Here is a 20,665-nt window from a genome sequence, read left to right as displayed (position 1 = left end):
GATTGGTTCTGGATCCACCACGACCCTGGCTAGGATAACGTGGTTACTGAAGTTGAATGCATTTTAGGTAACTTTAAAAAAAAAAATGCAATACACTGGCACTATTATGAACACTGAAAAAGTTAGGGAATTACTGTGATCTAAAAATGTACATTGGCACATGTTTAGTTGTGAGGGAGTCAGGGAATACACTGGCTATCAGGACATCCTAAGAGGAAACAGTGCTGACTCCTCCTTTCCTCATTTCCTATCCCCTAGGCCTCTGCTGTACTCCATTTCTGTTTTCAATCAACGGCTTCTTTTTTTTTTTTAATTAAATGAGTGCAACTGTAGAAATCTGCATGTCAACTGAAAAAAAAGGACTCTGGAAGAAGTAGCATTGCTGAAAGTGCTTTTTAAGGCACACATTAAAATCAACAAAACTTTGAATCTTTACTAATAATTTACACAAATGCCAACTAATTTTGAGTTATTTTTTATTATACTCTTACATGTTGTACAGTATGAAAACTTTTCTTCACTGCTAAGGCTTACAATTCTCTGTGAGGAAAAAGTACAAATATAGTTTACTCTCAACAATAAATACATATCTGCTAAATTGTGGACCAGCCCTAGCAGTGGATCAAATAAGCTGTAATAACGCATTCACTGTAGATTTCAATATATTAAATGCTTTATCTTTTTTATATATAACTTTGCTACTTTAGGAAAAAAATAAAAAACAAAACACACACACACACACACAGCTAGCATCTAAACAAAAGTTGTATTAAGTGCATATTTGTCCAAGACTGTTCATCATCAATAGAACAATTCAAATGAATCAGTGTGTAACTGAATGATTACTGAAATGTTTCAGGCTTGTAATGTTTGTGATCTTGACATAAATCAAAATACCCAAATATTTTAAACTGGACATGATGTAACTAAGTAGCTTAATACACTGTACCATGTAAAAACATAAAAAATTAGACTTATAGCTTTAGATTGCATAGAACAAAGTTATCAAAACTGTCAACAATAGTAAAGTAGTGTCGATCCAAACAGTGATAGGCCTACATGCCCATTCATCAGTACATAGTCAGTTAATGAATATTTCTAATAAGAATAGTTTTGTATAAAGTATAAAGTATACGTAAATACTTTTCAGTATATAAGGTAGTTTGTATTATAGTTCATAGCTCATAGTTATGGTTTTGATAAGAAATGTTTAAAAGTTTACTCTTAACAGAATATTCTAAATACTATATTGTGCTTTGCAGTATTTCTGATTTGTTCTTATTTAATACCCAGTGTGAGCACTAAAGCTACACTGCTTAAATCTGGATCCTACTTGAGGGTTTGTTGGATTTGTCTCACTGGGGGAACCCTTTAAATGTTTTATGTAGAACTCAACAACAGTGTGTTTCTCCATCAGAGTGGGTTCTGAGTGGAACCACTTTAGGAAGCCAGGAACCCTTAACTGTCCAAGGTTTTAACGAACCTTATTTTTCTCAGAGTGTATAAGGCGGCACAGTGCTAAAGGTAAAAATTAGGTACAATCAGTACAATCTTCAGTGTATTCACAAATACACTTGTGCTTCTCTGACCTAGTGTTAAACACACCTGTGAACATTCAGAGCACTTGTTTTCCATGAGGTAAAACAGATTAAATGGTCATGATGGTAGGCGAGTTAAGGGATTGATCTGACTGGTCCCCGCTGCTGCTGCTACGCCGATGGGCAATACCACACGGCTCTGGGTTTCGGGAGGGCTGGGACGTACCATGCTGAGTGGTGGAGGAGGCAGAAAGGCTCAGTGCTTGTGATGAAGTAGGAGTACTGGTGTCAAGAGAGGTAGTAGGATAGGTGAAGATCAGGCTAGAAGTGAACGGAGTCAGAGAAGGTGTGGAAATGAGGATCGGAGTGTGGAGGGAATCTGACTCTGGATTCATACTGCTAGAAGAGGTTGAAGGTGGAGGTGGAATGGTGATTTTTGGCTTTGGTTTCTCCTGTTTGGTGGGAACCTGGCATTTTCTAGAGGGTCCAGGAAGTTCAGAATCTACTGGCTCAATTTTAATTCCACCCAGGGTAGGAAGAACAGAATTAGAGTCAGAGTCTGAATCAGACTCCTGGACTTTGCAGATGGGTCTGTGGGCCTCAAGAACCAGTTCAAGCTTCTCTTTTTCCTTCTGTAGCTCAGCAATCTCTTTCTGCAGGCTGGACTTTTTGTCTTCCAACTGGTCAGTCTCCTGCAACAAAGGATTTTCGTGGTACAATTAGGTCTAAGTCAGTGAAAAAAGGCGAGTAGTATGAGTAGCCTCACTTATGAGTCACTTTAGATAAAAAGTATCTGCCAAATGAATACAATGTGTAAATGTAGATCAGCTTACATTCTGAAGTGAGTCGGTCAGCTCGCGGCGACGAGTCCTACACTTGGCAGCAGCCAGTTTGTTTCGTTCCCTTCTAATTCTCCGCCTTTCATTTTCTTCTGGTGATAACTAAGGACAAAACAACAGTAATGTGATAAAAATCTTTAAAGTGTAAATATCTAAACCAAACACATGGTTTAGATGTTCATATAGGAAGCTCATATGTATGTACTTAACATTGTAGTTTAGAGCAAAATCCTATAAACAGTACAAAATATTTCAGGACTTTTATCACCAAAATGGTGAAAAGGTCACCATCACCAGCTTTCAAACTGCAATACTGCCATCTAGGGGACAGGATCATTTCCATTTGATGGGTACCACTAGCAGAGGCTGTGTAAAAATTACCAGTAGTTTACATCAGCATCCTTGCAGTCTGCCTTCTCCCATTTCAGCATTCACACTTGTCTAATTTAAAAATTCACTTTCTTGTTCGATTTCATGGGCCCTTTCTTTCTGCCCCTTATTTTGATGACTCATATAGACCCCTCACTGACTCAGGTGTGAGTCATATGATTTTGCTCCAATGAGTCACATGATTTCCTGTCTCATTATTTCACTTGTCTCACACCCCAAGACAGACTAGAGGGCATGAATCAGACAAAACTTGCCTTTCTTTAGCACATCAACAGGTTAATCAAGGATATTTTATTGCTGTATATCATCAACATGGAAGTGGAAACAATGTCCATATTGATGCCAAAAAAAACTGGATTCATTTAAACTGAATTAAACCATAAATGCAAAGGACACACACACCCAAGGAAGGCCAAATGATTGTGCCATGCCTTTTCCACACCTTTTGTAGCTCAGCGTTGCACTTATACAGCTAGGTCATATGCACACCCTTCAGAGTCACTACAGGATATTACACATCGTCTGTTTCTACATCCCTCAATAATTTCTGCCAGCAACTTCTACAGAATGTAGAGAGGGGGGGGGGGGGGGGGGGGGGCGGCTAATGGATTGTAGTCATTTAAGAACAGAGTGCAATGTGACTGAAGTCCTTTAGAGCATTAGCAAAAAGAGATTTATGGCCTTCATGATTACCCACACTAATATTAATTCAGAATTGGGAGATAAACAAAACTTACATGTTCATCAGTTCTGCGTCTTGTGGAGCTTCCTGGTGCTGTTATTGCCCTGATGACTCCTGGTCGAACAAGGTGTGACTGGGTGGGGTGAGGGTTCACAGATGCGAGTCTTGGAGGCAGGGGGTACGGGTGACGAGGAGGTTGCTTGGATGGTCCTGGCACTGGAAATACAGAGGGCTGCACAAGCCACTGTAGGTCTTGGTTTGAAGTTATGGCATTTAGAGTTGGGACAAACTGACTAGATCCTGCCACTGAGTACTTTGGCTATGGGTAAAAGGACAGATGAAGAGTTTGTCATTAAAGCAAAAAACATGGGTTTTGTCCTTATTAAGATGTAACACAGAAGTAATAAAAGCACCATAAGGATTATTATTATTATAATAATTATTATTATTATTATTATGAAGGTGTATGTGGAAAAAATACAGATTTTGGAGACCATATGGCTTCTTAAGAGTCCAATACAAAAAAAAAGCACTCATAGAGCCAAGATATTTCAAACGAGTACTCATTGTTATGGTTATACTTTGGCTCTTGAGTTATGAATTATAATATTAATTTTGACTTATGAGCATTCTGTCCAGAGTTATAACACCGCTTTATTACTGGACGTGTAGTTACTTTATGTCTATGACTATGAAGAGACATGCGAAAATAAATCAGCTATGTGACGGACTTACCTCTTGATGCCGAGTCGTACCGGTGCCGGTGGCTTGAGTACCGCTGGCAGAGCTCGACCCAGACCCAGACCCAGAACTGCTATCGGGGAAGTTCTGATCCGTTCCTCGCCCAAAGTTCCCGTAGTTTCGATACATGTAGGCCGTTTACTTTTCAAAAAAATCCCAAGAAAACGAACCAAATAAAAACGCGTCTTAGTCCGTGACAGATTCAAACGGTCGCTCTCTCCTGCGCTGACTAACTTACAGTCTGCTGTAGTACGAGAATTCTCCGGTCTACAAATAGGGTGACGAACGATCACGTGTAAGATGACGTATATGCCCATATTTAGTTTTTTCCGGGAATCCCATTTTGTTTCTTTTCTACACTTTTTTGAAGGGTTCACCCCTTTGTAATAACAGAAATGTGTTTGTGTGTGTAGATCAGGACAGTGGTAATAAAATAAATGTATAATGTATAAAGGTATAATGTTTGATAATGTAGTAAGTTTGTAATTGTTTTTAATCTCAGTTATAATGTTAATGTACTGTACAGTGTAGCACCTGATGAGTGATAATGAGAGTAGACCTGAGTACTTTTTCGGATGAATTAAAAGAGGAGTGGGAATGCTGAAACAGAAAAAGAAAGTCGACGAAATGGTTCAGCTTGAAGTTTCAGAATATTTCACAAACAGGAAGTTTATAAATTCCACAACGATTGATCAGCTATTTTGATCAACGTGAAAACAAAACAATCAAATTATTCAAAGACTGTCGTGTTCATTTCTCTTTTTATGTTATTAACGTTGTTTTTAATGCAGTTCGTTCGTTTTGTTGGTGTTAATTGTTAATCCGTAGTGTGACCATGTGGTCAGTATGAGATATGAAAATCGACAGCTGCGTCTTTCTGCCACTCATTTCCCAGCAATCCTGTGAGTCATCAGTGATGTCCTGAATAAAGCTGGTGCCACATAACCCCAAGTGGGGCCACTACATACTAAACAGCACCTATTGTTTTTAGGTTGTTGTTTTTTTCTAAATAATAAACACAAAAATATCATTTTGGGGTGATAATATCATAATGAGTTTTCTAATTCATATTATATGATCATATTAGATATATAAACATATTTTTTGAGCTTCTCCTAATTTACAGTTACTGAGTTTTGGACTCGATGTTATGAGAAAGTTTCATATCTCAGCAGTCTTATATTTAGTTAGCAATGTAAGCAGAAAGAGTGAGAAATCAGGTGATAGGTGCGTGTGACGTCATGCCTGTAAAATGTCTGACTGGGACTAGCTTGAGGCAGATCAGCCCGGACCAGAGCATGAAAAAAACACACTAAGATCACTGAGACACGCCCAGCCGTGTGTGTGTGCGTGCGTGTGTGTGCGTGTGTGTGTGTGTACGGCAGGTACGTGGTTTCTTGGTGAGATGGCATGCCCTGATATCCCGCGGGCTTTATTCTAATGAAAAATGATGACGTTGATGAGTTTTGGGGCGGTGCACAGTGACACTCCCCTTTACAAAACACACCCACGTGATTTAAAAAAAATCAGATTATTGACATTTTAAACATTTTCTTTAAAAATCTGCACTTTTCCAGTTTTACAGTGAATTCAGGTCCAATAAGATCTCAGACCTCTCATTGCCATTTTTTTTCAGTGGATAAAGTTTGTGATATTTTGTTTTTTCTTTGCTTAACTGTAGCTGAAATTGTTTAACAAAATAACTAAAGGGTATTGCAATGTGTTACGGTTTATAAAATATATTTAGATAAATATAAACTCACCAAAGCCCTACAAATGTGTGTTGATAAATACAGTAGGTGTCTCTATATTAATGTTATTGTGCCTGGAGAGTCTGTGCTTTATTAAGAAAACTGATTTCCATTAACATAGCCAGATTTGATGTGTTAATTCTAACATTAATTACTTTATATAGACAAATAAGAACTGTGAATGCCTAGTTCTTCTGGCTGACATAATGTAATACATAATATGTTATATCATAATAACACACAGTAATTACTGTACTGTGTAATATAGTTTATTTATGTCTTCAGCAAAACTTCCAAGTTCATTTATAGGATACAGTTTAGTGAGAATGACGAGGGTGTGGGACGTCCACCATACAAACGGAGTCAGAATGTCTCTTAAGAAACTATAATATGGTAGAAAGACCGCTAACCAAACGGTTTGTCTTACAGCCAAAGGCGCATTGTTCTATACCTTCCCACCTAACTAACGAAGGGTTTGTGCGCATGCGCACTTCAGTTTTGCACTCTAATGCCTTTTAATGCTAGTAACATTCTCTGATTATAAGACGCCTATACACTATATGCTACCTATAATAAAGACTGGAGACTTTTTCTTAAATGGTCACAGCAATAAAGTAATAGACAAAATAATACAAAACGTGCACTGTTATTTTACGGAGTCTCGCTACAGTAGGACAGTTTGATAAGGGAGAACAAATCGTTAGGAAACTACTGTCAGAGATGCTTTTGGTGAAAATTAATCAACACCTTCTGACTCAGTTTCCAAACTTTCACAGCGCCGTGGTAGGCTATATGACGTTAATATGTAATAATTTATATAAGGTATAGATAAAAGGATGTAAATATATTCATTTATAATTAAGGAAAACTGTTTAAATACGTCCTAAATAATAATAATAATAATAATAATAATAATAAATTGGACTGATTGAGGGTTATTGTCTTCGCCTCACCATTGGCCTTTCTGTCAACACAACGTTCAATGTTACACGCGTTGTGACTATTTTGACTGACATGCACAGAATCCAATCAACATTCAGAGTTACGGTCAATAGCTTGGCTATTTGACCAATGAGGTTAGAGACAGTGCAGCGGTGCCACGCAGGCACATTTTCATCAGCCAATGACAACGCAGGTGGGGCGGGTTTACGGTTGTCTACGTAGCTGTAAGTACAACTTAACGCAGGAACTTAGCTGCCTGTTTTGAAGTTCTGCTTTTATTGTAACATTAAGGTAGCTGAAATTTAATAAATTTTTGACTTTGTAGGTCCATTTGATTCCGAGCTTTGGCAATAGCTTTTAGTCGGTGTCATCTTCTAAAGTCAGCTCTCTGGCTATCAGTCTGTCTAGCCACCTAGCTAGTCAGATAGCACAGTATTCAGGTAGAAATGGAGGAACGCTGAGTTTTAAATGAGCTAACTGGCTATTTATAATACACACAGCAGTCACGTTAGATATTTGATTAATAGGTGTGTGCACCTTTGTTCTTTTTCTGGTGAATCTAACTAGATAATCATATTGTCTTCTTGTTTAAAGGAGGAAAAACGATGGCCCATCAGCATCATGGTTACCGGGCTAGTAAGTATGAGAACTTTGCAATCAAGCTTCCTAGTTTCCTCAGAATACTGCAGTAGTGTCGGCATGTCATCTAAAATATAAGGTCAATACGCCAAATTTGACATCGGTTGCCTCTTAATGATGACATGCATCATTTCTAAAGCTGTAGTACGCTTGAGGTTGTTAAGCAAATCAAGATGAAAAGTGAAAACAAATTCAGTTCACATCCCCCTGGTAGGTGGGGTTATGGTGGCTTAGTGGTTAGCGCTGTCGCCTCGCATCTCTGGGGTTGTGGGTTCGAATCCCACCTCCGCCTTGTGTGTGACAAGCCTGCATGCTCTCCCTGTGTCCTGGGGGCCTCCTCCAGGCTGTCTGGCTTCCTCCCCCAGTCCAGAGACATGCGTTATAGCCTGATTGATGTTTCCAAACTGTCCAATTTATTTACATTTTTGCTGCTACTGTATTTATAAAACTGTATATAATTTCTTGTCATTACTATACTCTCTACGCGGCTGCTACCCCAATAACTGCTATGTCCATATATAGTATAAGCTTATCTGCCAAATACTGTGTTATAGTATGTTATGTTTACATTCACAGCAGTTTATTATATTGTTATTCTTTTGCATTATTGTTATATCTGACACTTTCATACTAGAACTGTGAACTGGTCGGGGCTGCACTGTCTCTTACTGTGCCTAGTGTCCTGTTTTAGGAGTTATTGTACTGTCTTGTGCTGTTTGCACGAGCACTTTATGTAGAAATGTGCAGTTTCTTGTAGTTCTGTGTTGTTTGATGTAGCACCATGGTCCTGGAGGAACGTTGTTTCGTTTCACTGTGTACTAACTAGCTGTATATGGTTGAAATGACAATAAAGCCATTTGATTGCGCGATGGGTTGGCACCCTGTCCAGGGTGTCCCCTGCCTTGTGCGTCGAGTTCCCTGGGATAGAAAGGAAGGAAAGAAGCTTTTATTTGTCACATATACATTACAGAACAGTGAATTTTCTTTTCTTCGCATATGCCAGCTTAAGGAAGCTGGAGTCAGAGGGCAGGGTCAGCCATGATACGGCGCCCCTGGAGCAGAGAGGGTTAAGGGCCTTGCTCAAGGGCCCAACAGTGGCAGTTTGGCAGTGCTGGGGCTTGAACCCCCAGGCTCCCCGTGACCCTGTGTAGGGTAAGCAGTACGGAAAATGGATGGATGGATCCCCACAGCAGTTTTACATTCCGTTACAGTCACATGTTGACCAATGCCTCTCTCTAACCGTGTGATTAGTGTTTGTAGTGTAATGTTTAAGTCATGGCAGTTTGTATTAAATCTCTGTAATTGTGTATCATCTCGCACAGCAAAACAGAGAGCTCGTGCAGCTCCTCCAGGAGATCCCCTTCTTTTTGAGGACACCAGTTCTGGGGTGCCACCCATGAACAACCAGAACTACTACGAATCCGGTTATAACATGGGCCCCGGAATATCAGGTGGCCAAGGTACTGGTGGAGTGAACAACCTCTTTGCAGACCCCATGGCCAGTGCAGCTATGATGTACGGTTCCTCACTTGCAAATCAAGGCAAAGATATAGTAAACAAAGAGGTGAGATGTGTAGATGATGATAGCTGTGGATATCACACATTTCAGTTGATTTAGTTCTTTCTCAGACATTTGCATTTTTCATTTTTTTTAGTTTTTTGATCAAATTTATTTCTGCTTGCTACGTTACAGATCAGTCGATTTATGTCTGTGAACAAGCTGAAGTATTTCTTTGCAGTTGACACCAAATATGTCATGAAGAAGTTAATGCTTCTCATGTTCCCCTATACACATCAGGTAACAAAAGGAATTGTTGCATTCAGTAGGCAGGTTGTCATTCCTGTAACAGTGATGTCATTTCAGCGTCATTTTAGAAAATGTTTTATTGACATAAAATGTTTAATGGATATGATCTGTGAGAATTCTAGATGAGCTTTCTCTCGATTCAGTGTTTATAAATGACATGAACTAATGTCTGAACAGGAGTACAGCACTGTAACACTGTCTGTCTTGTAATCTACTCTGGTATCATCAGGACTGGGAAGTTCGGTACCACAGAGACTCTCCACTCCCTCCTCGACATGATGTCAATGCTCCAGATCTCTACATACCAAGTAAATACTCACTGCTTCGTATTTATTCTGTGTAAAGGATCTAGTAGGTGATATTGCATGTAAGATTTTCTGGCGTGAAATTGTTTTGTTCACAGATAATTAGATCAGTTGAATCAGAATGTACATGCTATGAGATCAGACTGAAATTTCACAGAAACTCTGGCAAAACCTTTGATATTACTGCAGTAATTTTGAAAATCCAGCTACGAAATGCTTTGGTTTAACAAAAGCAAAAAATACCTCAACAAAACCCAAGCTTTATTTTACTTGTGATGAGCCCTAATGAATTGATGTGGAAGAATAACACACCTACGGGATATTACATTGTTATATAAAGTATGACCATATTTCATTTAACATTTACGCTATTTGGGCTATATATATAGTCAGACACATTTTGCAAGGTATATACTGTATTACTTGCTTATTGCTTGGTTTGCTTATCGAAAGGGTTTACTCTTGTTCTTTTGTAGCAATGGCTTTCATCACTTATATTTTGCTGGCAGGAATGGCTTTAGGAATACAGAAACGGTGAGTTCTGAAATGTCACCCATAGAAGCACCACAGAAACAGCTTATGAAGTGTTTATTTAAAGATCCTTGGTTAAATAATACAAACTCATAATATTTTATTTATATGTCTGTCTTTGACATTATTGTCATGTACACTTCTAAATAACATGCAGTGTTGAATTATTCATTGTTTTCATCGTTATGTCATCGTTATGTCTATGATCTAACTTGGAGATTTTTGTTTGCATTTGTTTGTTGCTAGGTTCAGCCCAGAGGTCCTTGGTTTGTGTGCAAGCACTGCTCTGGTTTGGGTCATCATTGAGGTTCTTGTAATGTTGCTGAGTCTGTACCTGCTCACAGTGCACACAGATCTTTCAACCTTCGACCTTGTTGCCTACAGTGGATACAAATACGTTGGGTGGGTTTTTCCCACTCCTCTCATGTGCTCTTAATGACATCATCCTACATTCCATAATCATGTCATTGCTATTTACATTCATTTTCCATTACACAGTTATACACAAAAAAGTCAATTGTTTTGTTTTTTCTTTTCAGAATGATCTTCACTGTTTTGTGTGGGCTTCTCTTCGGCAGTGATGGCTACTTTGTTGCTCTTGCCTGGTGCTCTTGTGCCCTCATGTTTTTCATTGTGAGTACTGGGAGAAATTCATATATGATGTTTTTAAATGGGATTTACATACACTATATGGCCAAAAGTTTGTCGACACCTGACCATCACACCCATATGTTCTTTCTGAACATCCCATTCTAGATTTAGTTTACCCTTTGCTGTTATAATAACCTCCACTCTTCTGGGAAGGCTTTCCATTAGATTTTGGAGCGTGACTGTGGGGATCTTGTGCCCATTCAGCCACAAGAGCATTAGTGAGGTCAGACACTGATGTTGATCACGGAGGCCTGGGGTGCAGTCAGTATTCCAGTTCATCCAAAGGTGTTCGTTGGGGTTGAGGTCAGGGCTCAGTGCAGAACACTTGTGTTCTTCCACACCAGCCTTGACAAACCATGTCTTCATGAACCTCACTTTGTGTACAGAGGCATTGTCATACTGGAGCAGGTTTGGGCCTTAGTTCCAAGGAAGGGAAATCTTAATGGTACAGCATAAAACAACATTCTGTACGATTGTGTTCTTCCAATTATCTGGCCACAGTTTGGGGAAGGCTCACACGTGGGTGTGATGGTCATGTGTTCACAAACTTTTGGCTATATAGTGTAGCTTTACTTGCCATTATGCAACCCAAATCAGAGGTGTCTTTTTTGGCTCATTGATGCTTGACTTCTCTCTAATCAAACAAGTTGGAATGTCAAAACATTAATAATTCTTATATTTACAAATAAATTAGTAATACTTGTTTAAATATTTACCACCAATACTTTTTCCAAAAGTAATAAATTAAAATTGGGGAAACCATAGTTATTGAACACCCAAAACTCAGATTGTTAGCAGTAAACAGCAATTTCCTCCTTTTTTTTAAAGAATACAAAACTCTTCGTAAGTTAAATAAAACAAATAAGTAGCTAAGTACTTCAAACATGGTTTCATTTAATATCTCCTGAAATTAGAAATCGCTTGTTAGAGGTGCGCAGTGCTGACCAATTGGGAATCGGGAGGTGAATTGCTGTTGCGTGAGCATTAAATAAATAAAAACATTATAAATTCTAATGTTAGTTATATTATGGTTATAGCCCAATACTCTACAATCTGAAACTGCACTGTGTGCATGTACCATTAAACATCATCAATTCATTAGGTTTTGAACAACAAATTTTTTTGTGCACCTTCAAAATGAGGCTATGCAAAAATTAACTGATTAACTTGTAAAGACAATTGTGAAGAAGCTACTAGTAGTGTCACCAGCTGCAAGACTCACTACGGAAACGGAAAAGCAGATAATCATTTTTTTAAACTCTTAAGTAAAAACATCTAGCTGTTTAGCCAGTGAAGTCACCGCAAAGCTTGCTGGCCAAATTTCTTACCAAGTTGTTCGTGTTGGCTGTTTTGCATGCTTATTTTATTGTGTCCATCTTCAGCAGCAAGATAAGAAAAATCAAAATAAGAAAAATATGCCTAAATCTCACTTGTCTTTTTCATAGCCTGAAGGTGTGAAACATGTTTTCTTTATCTATGCACCTGTAGCTGGAACCACTGTCTGTGTCTTGCCATCTGAGTCAAATTAGCGTGCACAATTTGATTCACCAGTAGGCAAAATACAGTGTCACGTTAGTGCTGGCTTATTTAAATGCAGCATCGAAAGTACACTTGGCAAAGAAAGTCAATATAGTTTTACAGGCCAGAATGTTAAAATTTTAGCATATGTTAAATTCAAAACCTAAAGAATGTTCATCACCGGTTGGCACATGCTTTTCTATTGCACAGAAAGTACTCTAGTGTGCAAGCTTCTTGTAGTGTGAGTTTTATTGTTAGCCTTAAACTGCAGCATCTTCATGTTGAGCGCATGAGACTCTTACTCTCAGGGTCATGGGTTTGAGCCCCTAGTCAGGCACCAAACCCAGCCACTGGGGTTGCATGAGCTAGTGCGCTCTCAGTGCCGGTCCCTAGCCCAGATAAAATGGGAGGGTTGTGTCCGGCAAAAAACCTGTGCCAAATCAAATATGCAGATCATAAACCAGATTTCCATAATGGAGATGGAGGATCCGCTGTGGCAACCCCTGACAGGAACAGATGAAAGAAGAAGAACAACATGCTTTATTTAACCTGATGCATGAGTTTAGACTACACTGTGGTTGTCCTACACTGTACCTGGGGAGAAAAGATCTTTTTCCAATATTTTACATTTGCATTTTAGAACTGCTGATATATATATATATATATATATATATATATATATATATATATATATATATATATATATATATATATATATATATAAGTTCATTATAGAATTGCAAAATTCTGAAGGTAAAACAAGTGCACAAATGACCTTCTTGTAATTGTCTTCAGGTCCGCTCTCTCAAAATGAAGATCCTTTCTTCACTGTCTTCAGACGCGATGGGTGCCGGAGCGAGTGCTAAACCCCGCCTCCGCTTGTACATCACTGTGGCTTCTGCTGTCTTTCAGCCAATCATTATCTACTGGCTGACTGCTCATTTGGTCAGATGACCAGGTGTAAAGGTTCACATGGAGGAAAAGAACTTTAAAACAGTACAAAAAGCAGTGTCTGGTGTGAATGTGATGACTCCATAGTTTTCTTTCCATTTCAACCTGAAATATGGCCTGCCAGTAAAAATTAAATTTTGCCTGGCTTTGAGAACATGCCATGGGATTATTATCATTTGAAAAAGTGATTGCCCACACTTTTCTTCAGGATTTGGATTTTACATTTTAGTATTATTGAATTTTTTTTTTTCTGACTTGACTAAGTCATAGGGAAGAAAAGATCTTCGGTTTAAAAATATAACCTCTCTTTTAGGTTTAATTATTCAGTTTACCCTGTGTCCCTTATGCCCAGCGTGATTTTGTGTGGTATATTATAATTGTGCTAAACACACTCTCTGCTGAGCCAATGTGCCCTTATTTTCTATTTATCTGTGCATGAACAACAGTGCTTTTTCTTACAGTGAAATAAACGGTCAGTTAAATTTTAATTAGGTTTGTTGATACATTACTGTTTATTTTAGGGTATTGTGCACTCCAGACCATACAATGTAGAGCTCTAAAGAAGAATAATGGACGAGACTGCATCATAAATAGTTTTATGTATTTGATGACATCATCTAATGACAATCTAAACTGATTCCTACCAAACACCCCACACAATACTATGTATTAAAACACCTTCTGTTTGTATTTGTTTATGTATGTTGTTTTGTAAATGTTCTTGAAAAACCTTCATTTTAAAAATCTTCTGTGGCTCCTTTTCAGACTTCATACTAAATAGGAGTATGTCAAAATAGTACAATTCTGAAGATATATATATCATATTTTTATTGTATGGCTATGTATAAAACTACATAATCTAAAACACATATAATTAACACCATTTCTGCATACTGCTTAGTATGGTAGTATGCACTTTTGGGTCTGTGTGTCCCGTAATAACCTAAAGAACCTTTGAACCTTCATTTTATCCATCACTAACTATTTTGTTATAGTATTCTCCAAAAGGCATACAAGTCATTTATTTGTACATTCTTGAACATAACATCTCCAAAAGTAGGGGTGGTCAATATGACAAAAACGTCACATCACGATTCTTGAAGACATGTCTATGATACCTATATGTATCTCTTGGTTTGAGCCCTGGGTTTCACCTGTGAAGACTGCATTTGTTGGTAAAAATGGTAAACCAACATGAAGAAAACAGAGCCATTTTGAAGCTGAGAAAAGAGGGAAAATTGATCAGAGCCATTGCACAAGCATTGGGCATAGCCAATACAAACAATTTGGACTGTGCTGAAAAAGAAAGAATCCACTAGTGTACTAACAACCAGACATCGAACAGGCCGGCCAAGGAAAACAACAGCAGCTGATTACAGAAACTTCATGAGAACTGTGAAGCAAACCCCAAAAACAACAGTCAGTGACATTGCCACCAATCTCCACAGGGCCCTCCAAAGGATTGTGAAGGTATCCAGACTTCAAGAGCAGAAATACAGCCATAACACAAGATACAAACCACTCATCAGCAGTAAGAATTTGAAGGCCAGATTGGAATCACAAAGAAATACAGAGATGAGCCACAAAAGTTCTGGAACCAAGATTAACCTCTACCAAAATGATGGAAAGGCCAAAGCGTGGAGAAAGAAAGGATCTGCTCATGATTCAGAACATACAAGCTCAAAGGTCAAGCACAGTGGAGGTAGTGTCATGGCTTGGGCTCACTAATCTTTATTGATGATGATGATGATGATGATGATGATGGTAGCAACAGATTTAATTCAGAAGTCTGCAAAAACATTTTGTCTGCCAATTTACAGAGAAATGCATCCAATCTAATTGGGAGGAACTTCATCATGCAGCAAGACAATGACCCAAAACACACTGCCAACACAACAAAGGACTTCATCGGGAGAAAATTGAAGGTTTTAGAGAGGCCAAAGTCAATCACCAGACCTTAACCCCACCGAGCATGGATTTCACTTCTTGAAGAGTGACTGAAGGGAGAAATCCCCTTAAATAAATACCAACTGAAAGACGCTGTGGTACAAGCCTGAAAAAAGCATAACAAAAGTAGAATGCAACAGTTTAGTGATGTCAATGGGTCTTTGGCTTGATGCGGATATTGCAAGCAAGGGACTTGCCAGCAAACAAAGTGTTATTTACTTTAAGGCTATCTGTTCCTATACTTTTATCCACCTAAAAATAGGGTGGTCTGCCACCAAAGGTACCATATTCTGAGTTGTTTAACACATCTAGGTGTAAAGATCAGGAAATGAATGCTGAAATTCTGATCTATTGTCTCATACTCATCTTTTGGTCACAAAGCCAAATGTCTTCAGTGTATAGCAAAACCAAAAGAATTGGCCTTGCCGTTCCAGTACTTTCAGAGGGGACTGTATGTGCATTTTGAGAGTGTACAATTACAGAATGTAACCCCACTCTACCTCACTGACAAAATGTAATATTATGATCTTATTTCTGAAGTATTCCTAGTGCAGCACTGACATTGACATGAATAGGGTTGCAGTGGTATATCAGGCACCACAGTGTTGCTAAGATTTTAAGGTCACTGATGGGTTAAGAAGGATACTGATAATATCTAGGCAGTTCTGTGCTCGTGAAATGAACAGCAATGGGTTACATAATGATTAACACAAAATTCAAATGGAAAAGAGAGCTATAGTCTATCAGTATACCACCACCACCGCATGAGCGTACACAGTGTTTAACTGATACACTCATACCAGCACAACACCCACCAAAATGCCATTACCATGTCTGTCATTGATATGCTGAGAATGATCCACACCCAGATGATATCTGATTAGCAGTGGTCCTATCCATCTTCCATCCTGTTCCATTTATGGATAAGGTAGAGGAGGGCTGATAGACTGTGCGTTGCAGCAGATGGGCAGCAGACAGTAATTGTATACTACAAAATGCACCTGTATGGTAGGTGAAATAGCTAATGAATGTCTTATCATGCTGATTAGTAATGTAATACACTTTCAGAAAAAAAGCCTAGTGCACACTACATGAAGTAGCCCTGATTTCTCAGTAATTGACTGATTTTGGGAATTTGTGACTAACCACCCACCCCAAACTCCAGTTCTGAGATGGTACTGGGACTGTACCTTTCCTTGTCACTGGGTGCATCGTTTTAAACCTTGAGTGTAAAAGATCTACATGCATCTTTCCATGTAAATGATGCACTCAAGGTACAGAAGATGTACTTTTGTCTATATCACCCCAGTGACAAGGAAAGGTAGAGTACCCCTTTTTTCTCAGAATGTATCTAGATTGCTTTTTAGCTATGCAAAAGCTATAAATAACTCGTGTACATCTGTACTGGGGTACTATTTAACGTTTTATTGCTGTTTGAAAGATAGCTGTACTTCTGTCCACTCTCTAAATAGCTGCGTGTCCCTTTAAGGATGGTCTCGCGCTCGAGGCGCGCCGGCTGCAAAGCGTCTTTTTGGTTTCCTAGGAAACGTGGGAAAGGAGAGAACGCGGACAGGACAGTGAGGGGATATTTTTGATGAGTGGCTGTTCTTTTGGTCAAATTTGAGCAAAATTCCTACTTTTTTGCGCCTCAACTTTAACAGACTAGCCGCAAAGTAATAGGAATCTTAAATCCGAAGTGAAAGTTAGTCCGTGGGGTAAGTTTCTCCTGCCTGTCGCTATTTATTCCTCACATGAAAGGCTCATGAGTGCATAATTGTTCGCACCGTAACTTAATATTCTAGCGCCATTTTGTCAGGTAAACTACATGTGCCTTGTGTTTTCACTACTGTAACTGGCTAGCTAGGGTGGTGTAATAGACGCGTTTAAAAGATTTCTTCCTTGTTATTTATTTATTAATTATCTGTAATATTATGAATCTGTCTCCCCTCCCCCGCATTTCTCTCCAGTAGACTGCACTTGGATGTGTGTGTTTGTGTGTGTGTGTGTGTGAGAGAGAGAGAGAGAGAGAGAGAGACATTCTTGGCTTACTAGTTTGCTCAATTATTTACCAACTTGCAGACTTGCAGGACCAAAAGACTAGTTTTTCTACAGGACTGACAAATCTTTTACTTTTTTGCATCTTCTAACAAAAAATTTCACTCATCTATCTTATTCACAGATTTTTTTTTAGCCCTATACAGTACAGTGAAATGTATATGAAAAGTGTAAAAGTGCAGTATTAATGCTAATCTTATTTGAAATGCAGCTTATTTTACTTTATCTGCATATGTGTATGAGTTTAATGGCTGTTTTTTTTTTGTGTGTATGTCCTAACAGACAGGAATCTGAATGTGTGTACATGTGCCCTGGAGCTGGGAGTCAGATGGAGAGCCACACACACACACTGCCATCCCTTTCCCCTATCCATTCCCCAACAAACCTGTCTAAAGCACTTTCCCTTTCTCCATCTCTTCCCCAGCCCTCTGCTACAGCACCTGCATCACTCCCACACTCTCCACCTTCTCCGCCCCAGTCCTCTCCCTCTCACCTCCTTCAGTCCCCAGGAGGGCTTAAGTCACACTGCCTCAGTCCCTCAACTCCATCAGATCAGGATGACCTGACCTGCCTCAACTGGCTGCATCAGAGAAACATACTGCCTCTGTCCAAAATGCCCCCGCTACCTCAGTTTGAATCACCCCCTATCTCAAATCTATCGTCTTCCCCGGCCAAGCCTCCATACTCTTTCAGCAGTCTCATCTTCATGGCCATCGAAGACTCGCCAGACAAAAGGCTTCCTGTAAGAGGGATCTATGAGTGGATAGTCAACAACTTCCCCTACTACAGGACAGCCCCAAGTGGCTGGAGAAATTCAGTGCGACACAACCTGTCCTTGAGCAAGAGCTTTCGCAGGATGCAGAGGGACAAGAGTCAAGTGTGTCTCTCTCCCTCATTTTAGATTTAGTTCACAAAATTTGGATGTTGTTCTCATGCTGAGGATAAGTACTTCATTGTGTTAACAATAAAATCTGTGCTTTTAATCATAGTCCATTGGAAAGGGGTCACTGTGGTGCGTTTGCCCAGAATATCGATCGGGTCTTTTAGAGGTGCTTAAGAAAACTCATTACTGCCACAGCAACAACAGCAGTTTGCTGAATAATCCTGTTTTGTGAGTATACGTCTGTTTGTTGTTTTTTTAAACTATACAAAGATGTATTCTTCAGATCATTTGATACAGCAACGTTTGTGTTGATGGAGGAAGGAAATATATTTTGGATTTTATTAGTTTTATTATATTATGAAATACTAATTTCATAAATTGTGTTACGCCACTATTCAAACTTTTTTCCGAACAGGTTAGAGGCAGCTGATGATGGCCGGAGTGCTATGTGTGACACTATGGCGATTTCAGGTTAAAAGATTTTATCTGTAATGAAAAACATGGAGTAAAATGACAAAATAACATAACAAAACAATTAGATTCACTTGCAATGTACCTGCATGTGGGGTTGTGAAATTTCTCTGAATAGCGAAATGTTTCCCACATATTTAGTACTGTTTTCTACTTCTTACAAAGATTAGTTTTGTGTGCTGTTGTCATGACAACAACAACCTGGAATTACCCTGGCAACCTATAGGCCTCTTTATATCCGTCTTTTTAGCTCAGGCATTGTGAAAAGGGATTTTGAGCCTGTGTTTGTGTTTACATTCTCCTTTTGACTAGGCATTGCTTAGAAATAAGCAATGAAATATATAGGTAGTTATAGAAATAACTACCTAGACAGATGTTACAGTTTGGAGTATAACTTTTCTCAGGAATATATCTTCATACAGGCTTGACTTTAACATATGGGAGCAAAAGTAAAAATGTATAGACGCTATATAGTAAATTGGAAAGCTTATGGAAATTAAAGTGTTAAGTGTTATTGTTATGTATTTTTCCCATGTATAAATCACCTATTCTGTTCTGTATCACAGACTTGGACTCAAATAACCCAACTCTGTCCTCAAACGCACCATGCTCTTTGATCCCTGAGCATGAGGAGCTGGTGGCCATACAGTCTGTAGAGCTTACAGAAGAGGCCGAGTCGGAGAAAGACCCACTGGCAGACAGCGGCTACATTGAATTCCACTACTATCAATGTGAACAATACCAGTATCTGGTGCTGCCTGGGAACAGCGACCTGGACCTGGAAACAGTTGAGATCCTCCAGCTTGACGCAGAGGCACAAGAAGCTGCAGGATCGCTGCTCGATTTAGCAGGAGGAAACCACTGAAACTCTGATAGAAATTCATGGATAAGGCCATACAGATGGTGTAGACAGCATGTACTGTACTTTTGCAGGAATGAAGAATTGAGGCAAAAATTGTGCTTGAAAGAGATTAAGGTAAATGAGGGGAGCTGTTTATATACAACTTTAATGCATTGCAGTTTTGCACAGTAAATGTGCAAAAACAAAAAAAATCTGTCATTCATGACATTCAAGAGGCAACTGTACTGTAGTACACCAGTCTTTTACTCTTTCTAAAGTGTTCTTAAACTATGATGTACACTTGCCATCCAAAATTCAAGATTCAGAATTTAAAGCACACATCACTGTTAAAACAATATTGTGGTTGATAAAGATGTTTATCAGACAGCACTTTTTATAGCCAGAGAAGATGTACACTTCGAAGACATAGTTTATTAATATATCCACTGGGTTACAGGTTTATTAGGTACACCCACCTTGTTGCTACACTCATTACAAGGTAACCCTGTTATAAAGGTCACTTGTGTAGGTGCACAATTATGGTGCAATGGTAAGTGATCATTATTATATGGGAGATGGACCATTTTCAGCAGTCATACCAGCACAACTGCCTTCACTGCTATACTAAAACTTGTCCAAATAATATCTGATTAGTAATGGTCCTAAATTTGTCCTTTTTCCATTAATAGACTGCAACTGACAAACTGATTGCCATGGGTTGCTATCAGTTATTGGATAACTGCACTTACATGGTGGTTGTACCTAAATAAATGAACAAATCAGTGTATGAACCTTCTTGTTTTCCAATGGTATAAATGACACCTTATGGTTTATAATTATATAGTGATATTAAAGGAAAAACTGCCAGCAGCTCAGCCTTTTGATTAGGATGTGCACAAAAGTGTAATGTTCAGTCTTTTTTTTTTCCTCTGTTGATTATTAACATTGTAATGTCAGTGTGTTCTAAAAATTTATTTTCTATCATATTTAGTGCACCATATTTTATTCTGTTAATTTGGTTAAATTGTTTAATGGTGTGATTAGCAGCTTGAACCAAAATGCCTCCAGCTTTTGTTTATATGTAAGGCACTTGGCAATAAACCTCTGCAGTGATTCCCTTTGCTTAGTATAATGCATCCAGCTCCGTATTTGAAATGAAAATATGGCGCCTGTAGACAGCCAC

At 38.7% G+C, this 20,665-nt stretch overlaps 3 protein-coding genes across 6 annotated transcripts; 2 read left to right on the top strand and 1 right to left on the bottom strand.

Moving 5' to 3' along the window:
• Positions 1 to 459: 459 nt before the first annotated feature.
• On the bottom strand, positions 460 to 4,448 carry fosl1a (FOS like 1, AP-1 transcription factor subunit a). Its single transcript, XM_026917430.3, has 4 exons — positions 4,185 to 4,448; positions 3,505 to 3,768; positions 2,372 to 2,479; positions 460 to 2,230 (listed from the first exon to the last, which is right to left on the bottom strand). Exons 1-4 carry the CDS (start codon positions 4,317 to 4,319, stop codon positions 1,649 to 1,651), a joined length of 1,089 nt encoding a protein of 362 aa, XP_026773231.1. The 5' UTR covers positions 4,320 to 4,448; the 3' UTR covers positions 460 to 1,648.
• Positions 4,449 to 7,020: 2,572 nt separating this feature from the next.
• On the top strand, positions 7,021 to 13,975 carry yif1a (Yip1 interacting factor homolog A (S. cerevisiae)). Of its 4 annotated transcripts, XM_053235763.1 has the most exons (10): positions 7,109 to 7,174; positions 7,478 to 7,519; positions 8,526 to 8,674; positions 8,845 to 9,086; positions 9,216 to 9,320; positions 9,559 to 9,637; positions 10,111 to 10,168; positions 10,412 to 10,567; positions 10,705 to 10,798; positions 13,130 to 13,975. In XM_053235763.1, exons 4-10 carry the CDS (start codon positions 8,919 to 8,921, stop codon positions 13,286 to 13,288), a joined length of 819 nt encoding a protein of 272 aa, XP_053091738.1. In that variant the 5' UTR covers positions 7,109 to 7,174; positions 7,478 to 7,519; positions 8,526 to 8,674; positions 8,845 to 8,918; the 3' UTR covers positions 13,289 to 13,975. The 4 variants fall into 4 exon arrangements, with proteins under 4 accessions (XP_026773126.1, XP_026773125.1, XP_053091738.1 ...); XM_026917325.3 differs by lacking the exons at positions 7,109 to 7,174; positions 8,526 to 8,674 and adding an exon at positions 7,021 to 7,107; XM_026917324.3 differs by lacking the exon at positions 8,526 to 8,674 and having other exon boundaries at positions 7,074 to 7,174.
• Positions 13,976 to 16,059: 2,084 nt separating this feature from the next.
• si:ch211-145o7.3 (forkhead box protein N2) lies at positions 16,060 to 20,614 on the top strand. Its single transcript, XM_026917952.3, has 5 exons — positions 16,060 to 16,947; positions 17,570 to 18,164; positions 18,277 to 18,398; positions 18,586 to 18,641; positions 19,208 to 20,614. The coding sequence occupies exons 2-5, from the start codon at positions 17,592 to 17,594 to the stop codon at positions 19,504 to 19,506; spliced, it is 1,050 nt and encodes a 349-aa protein (XP_026773753.3). The 5' UTR covers positions 16,060 to 16,947; positions 17,570 to 17,591; the 3' UTR covers positions 19,507 to 20,614.
• The last annotated feature ends 51 nt before the right edge of the window (positions 20,615 to 20,665 follow it).

Source organism: Pangasianodon hypophthalmus, chromosome 7 (assembly GCF_027358585.1).
Source record: "Pangasianodon hypophthalmus isolate fPanHyp1 chromosome 7, fPanHyp1.pri, whole genome shotgun sequence".
NCBI classification, from domain to species: Eukaryota; Metazoa; Chordata; class Actinopteri; order Siluriformes; family Pangasiidae; genus Pangasianodon; species Pangasianodon hypophthalmus.
The sequence above is the reverse complement of the archived record's forward strand: the minus strand, read 5'-3'. Positions and strand labels throughout refer to the sequence as shown.

Coding starts and splice junctions, on each gene's coding strand:
- yif1a (XM_026917325.3), top strand. CDS start 7,489: ATGGCCCATCAGCATCATGGTTACCGGGCTA. Junction 9,321..9,558: donor TGTTCCCCTATACACATCAG/GTAACAAAAGGA, acceptor TGGTATCATCAG/GACTGGGAAGTTCGGTACCA. Junction 10,169..10,411: donor GCTTTAGGAATACAGAAACG/GTGAGTTCTGAA, acceptor GTTTGTTGCTAG/GTTCAGCCCAGAGGTCCTTG.
- si:ch211-145o7.3 (XM_026917952.3), top strand. CDS start 17,592: ATGTGCCCTGGAGCTGGGAGTCAGATGGAGAGCCACACACACACACTG. Junction 18,399..18,585: donor TTGCTGAATAATCCTGTTTT/GTGAGTATACGT, acceptor TTTTCCGAACAG/GTTAGAGGCAGCTGATGATG. Junction 18,642..19,207: donor TGACACTATGGCGATTTCAG/GTTAAAAGATTT, acceptor TCTGTATCACAG/ACTTGGACTCAAATAACCCA.
- fosl1a (XM_026917430.3), bottom strand. CDS start 4,319: ATGTATCGAAACTACGGGAACTTTGGGCGAGGAACGGATCAGAACTTC. Junction 3,769..4,184: donor GTACGACTCGGCATCAAGAG/GTAAGTCCGTCA, acceptor TTTTACCCATAG/CCAAAGTACTCAGTGGCAGG. Junction 2,480..3,504: donor GACGCAGAACTGATGAACAT/GTAAGTTTTGTT, acceptor TTTTGTCCTTAG/TTATCACCAGAAGAAAATGA.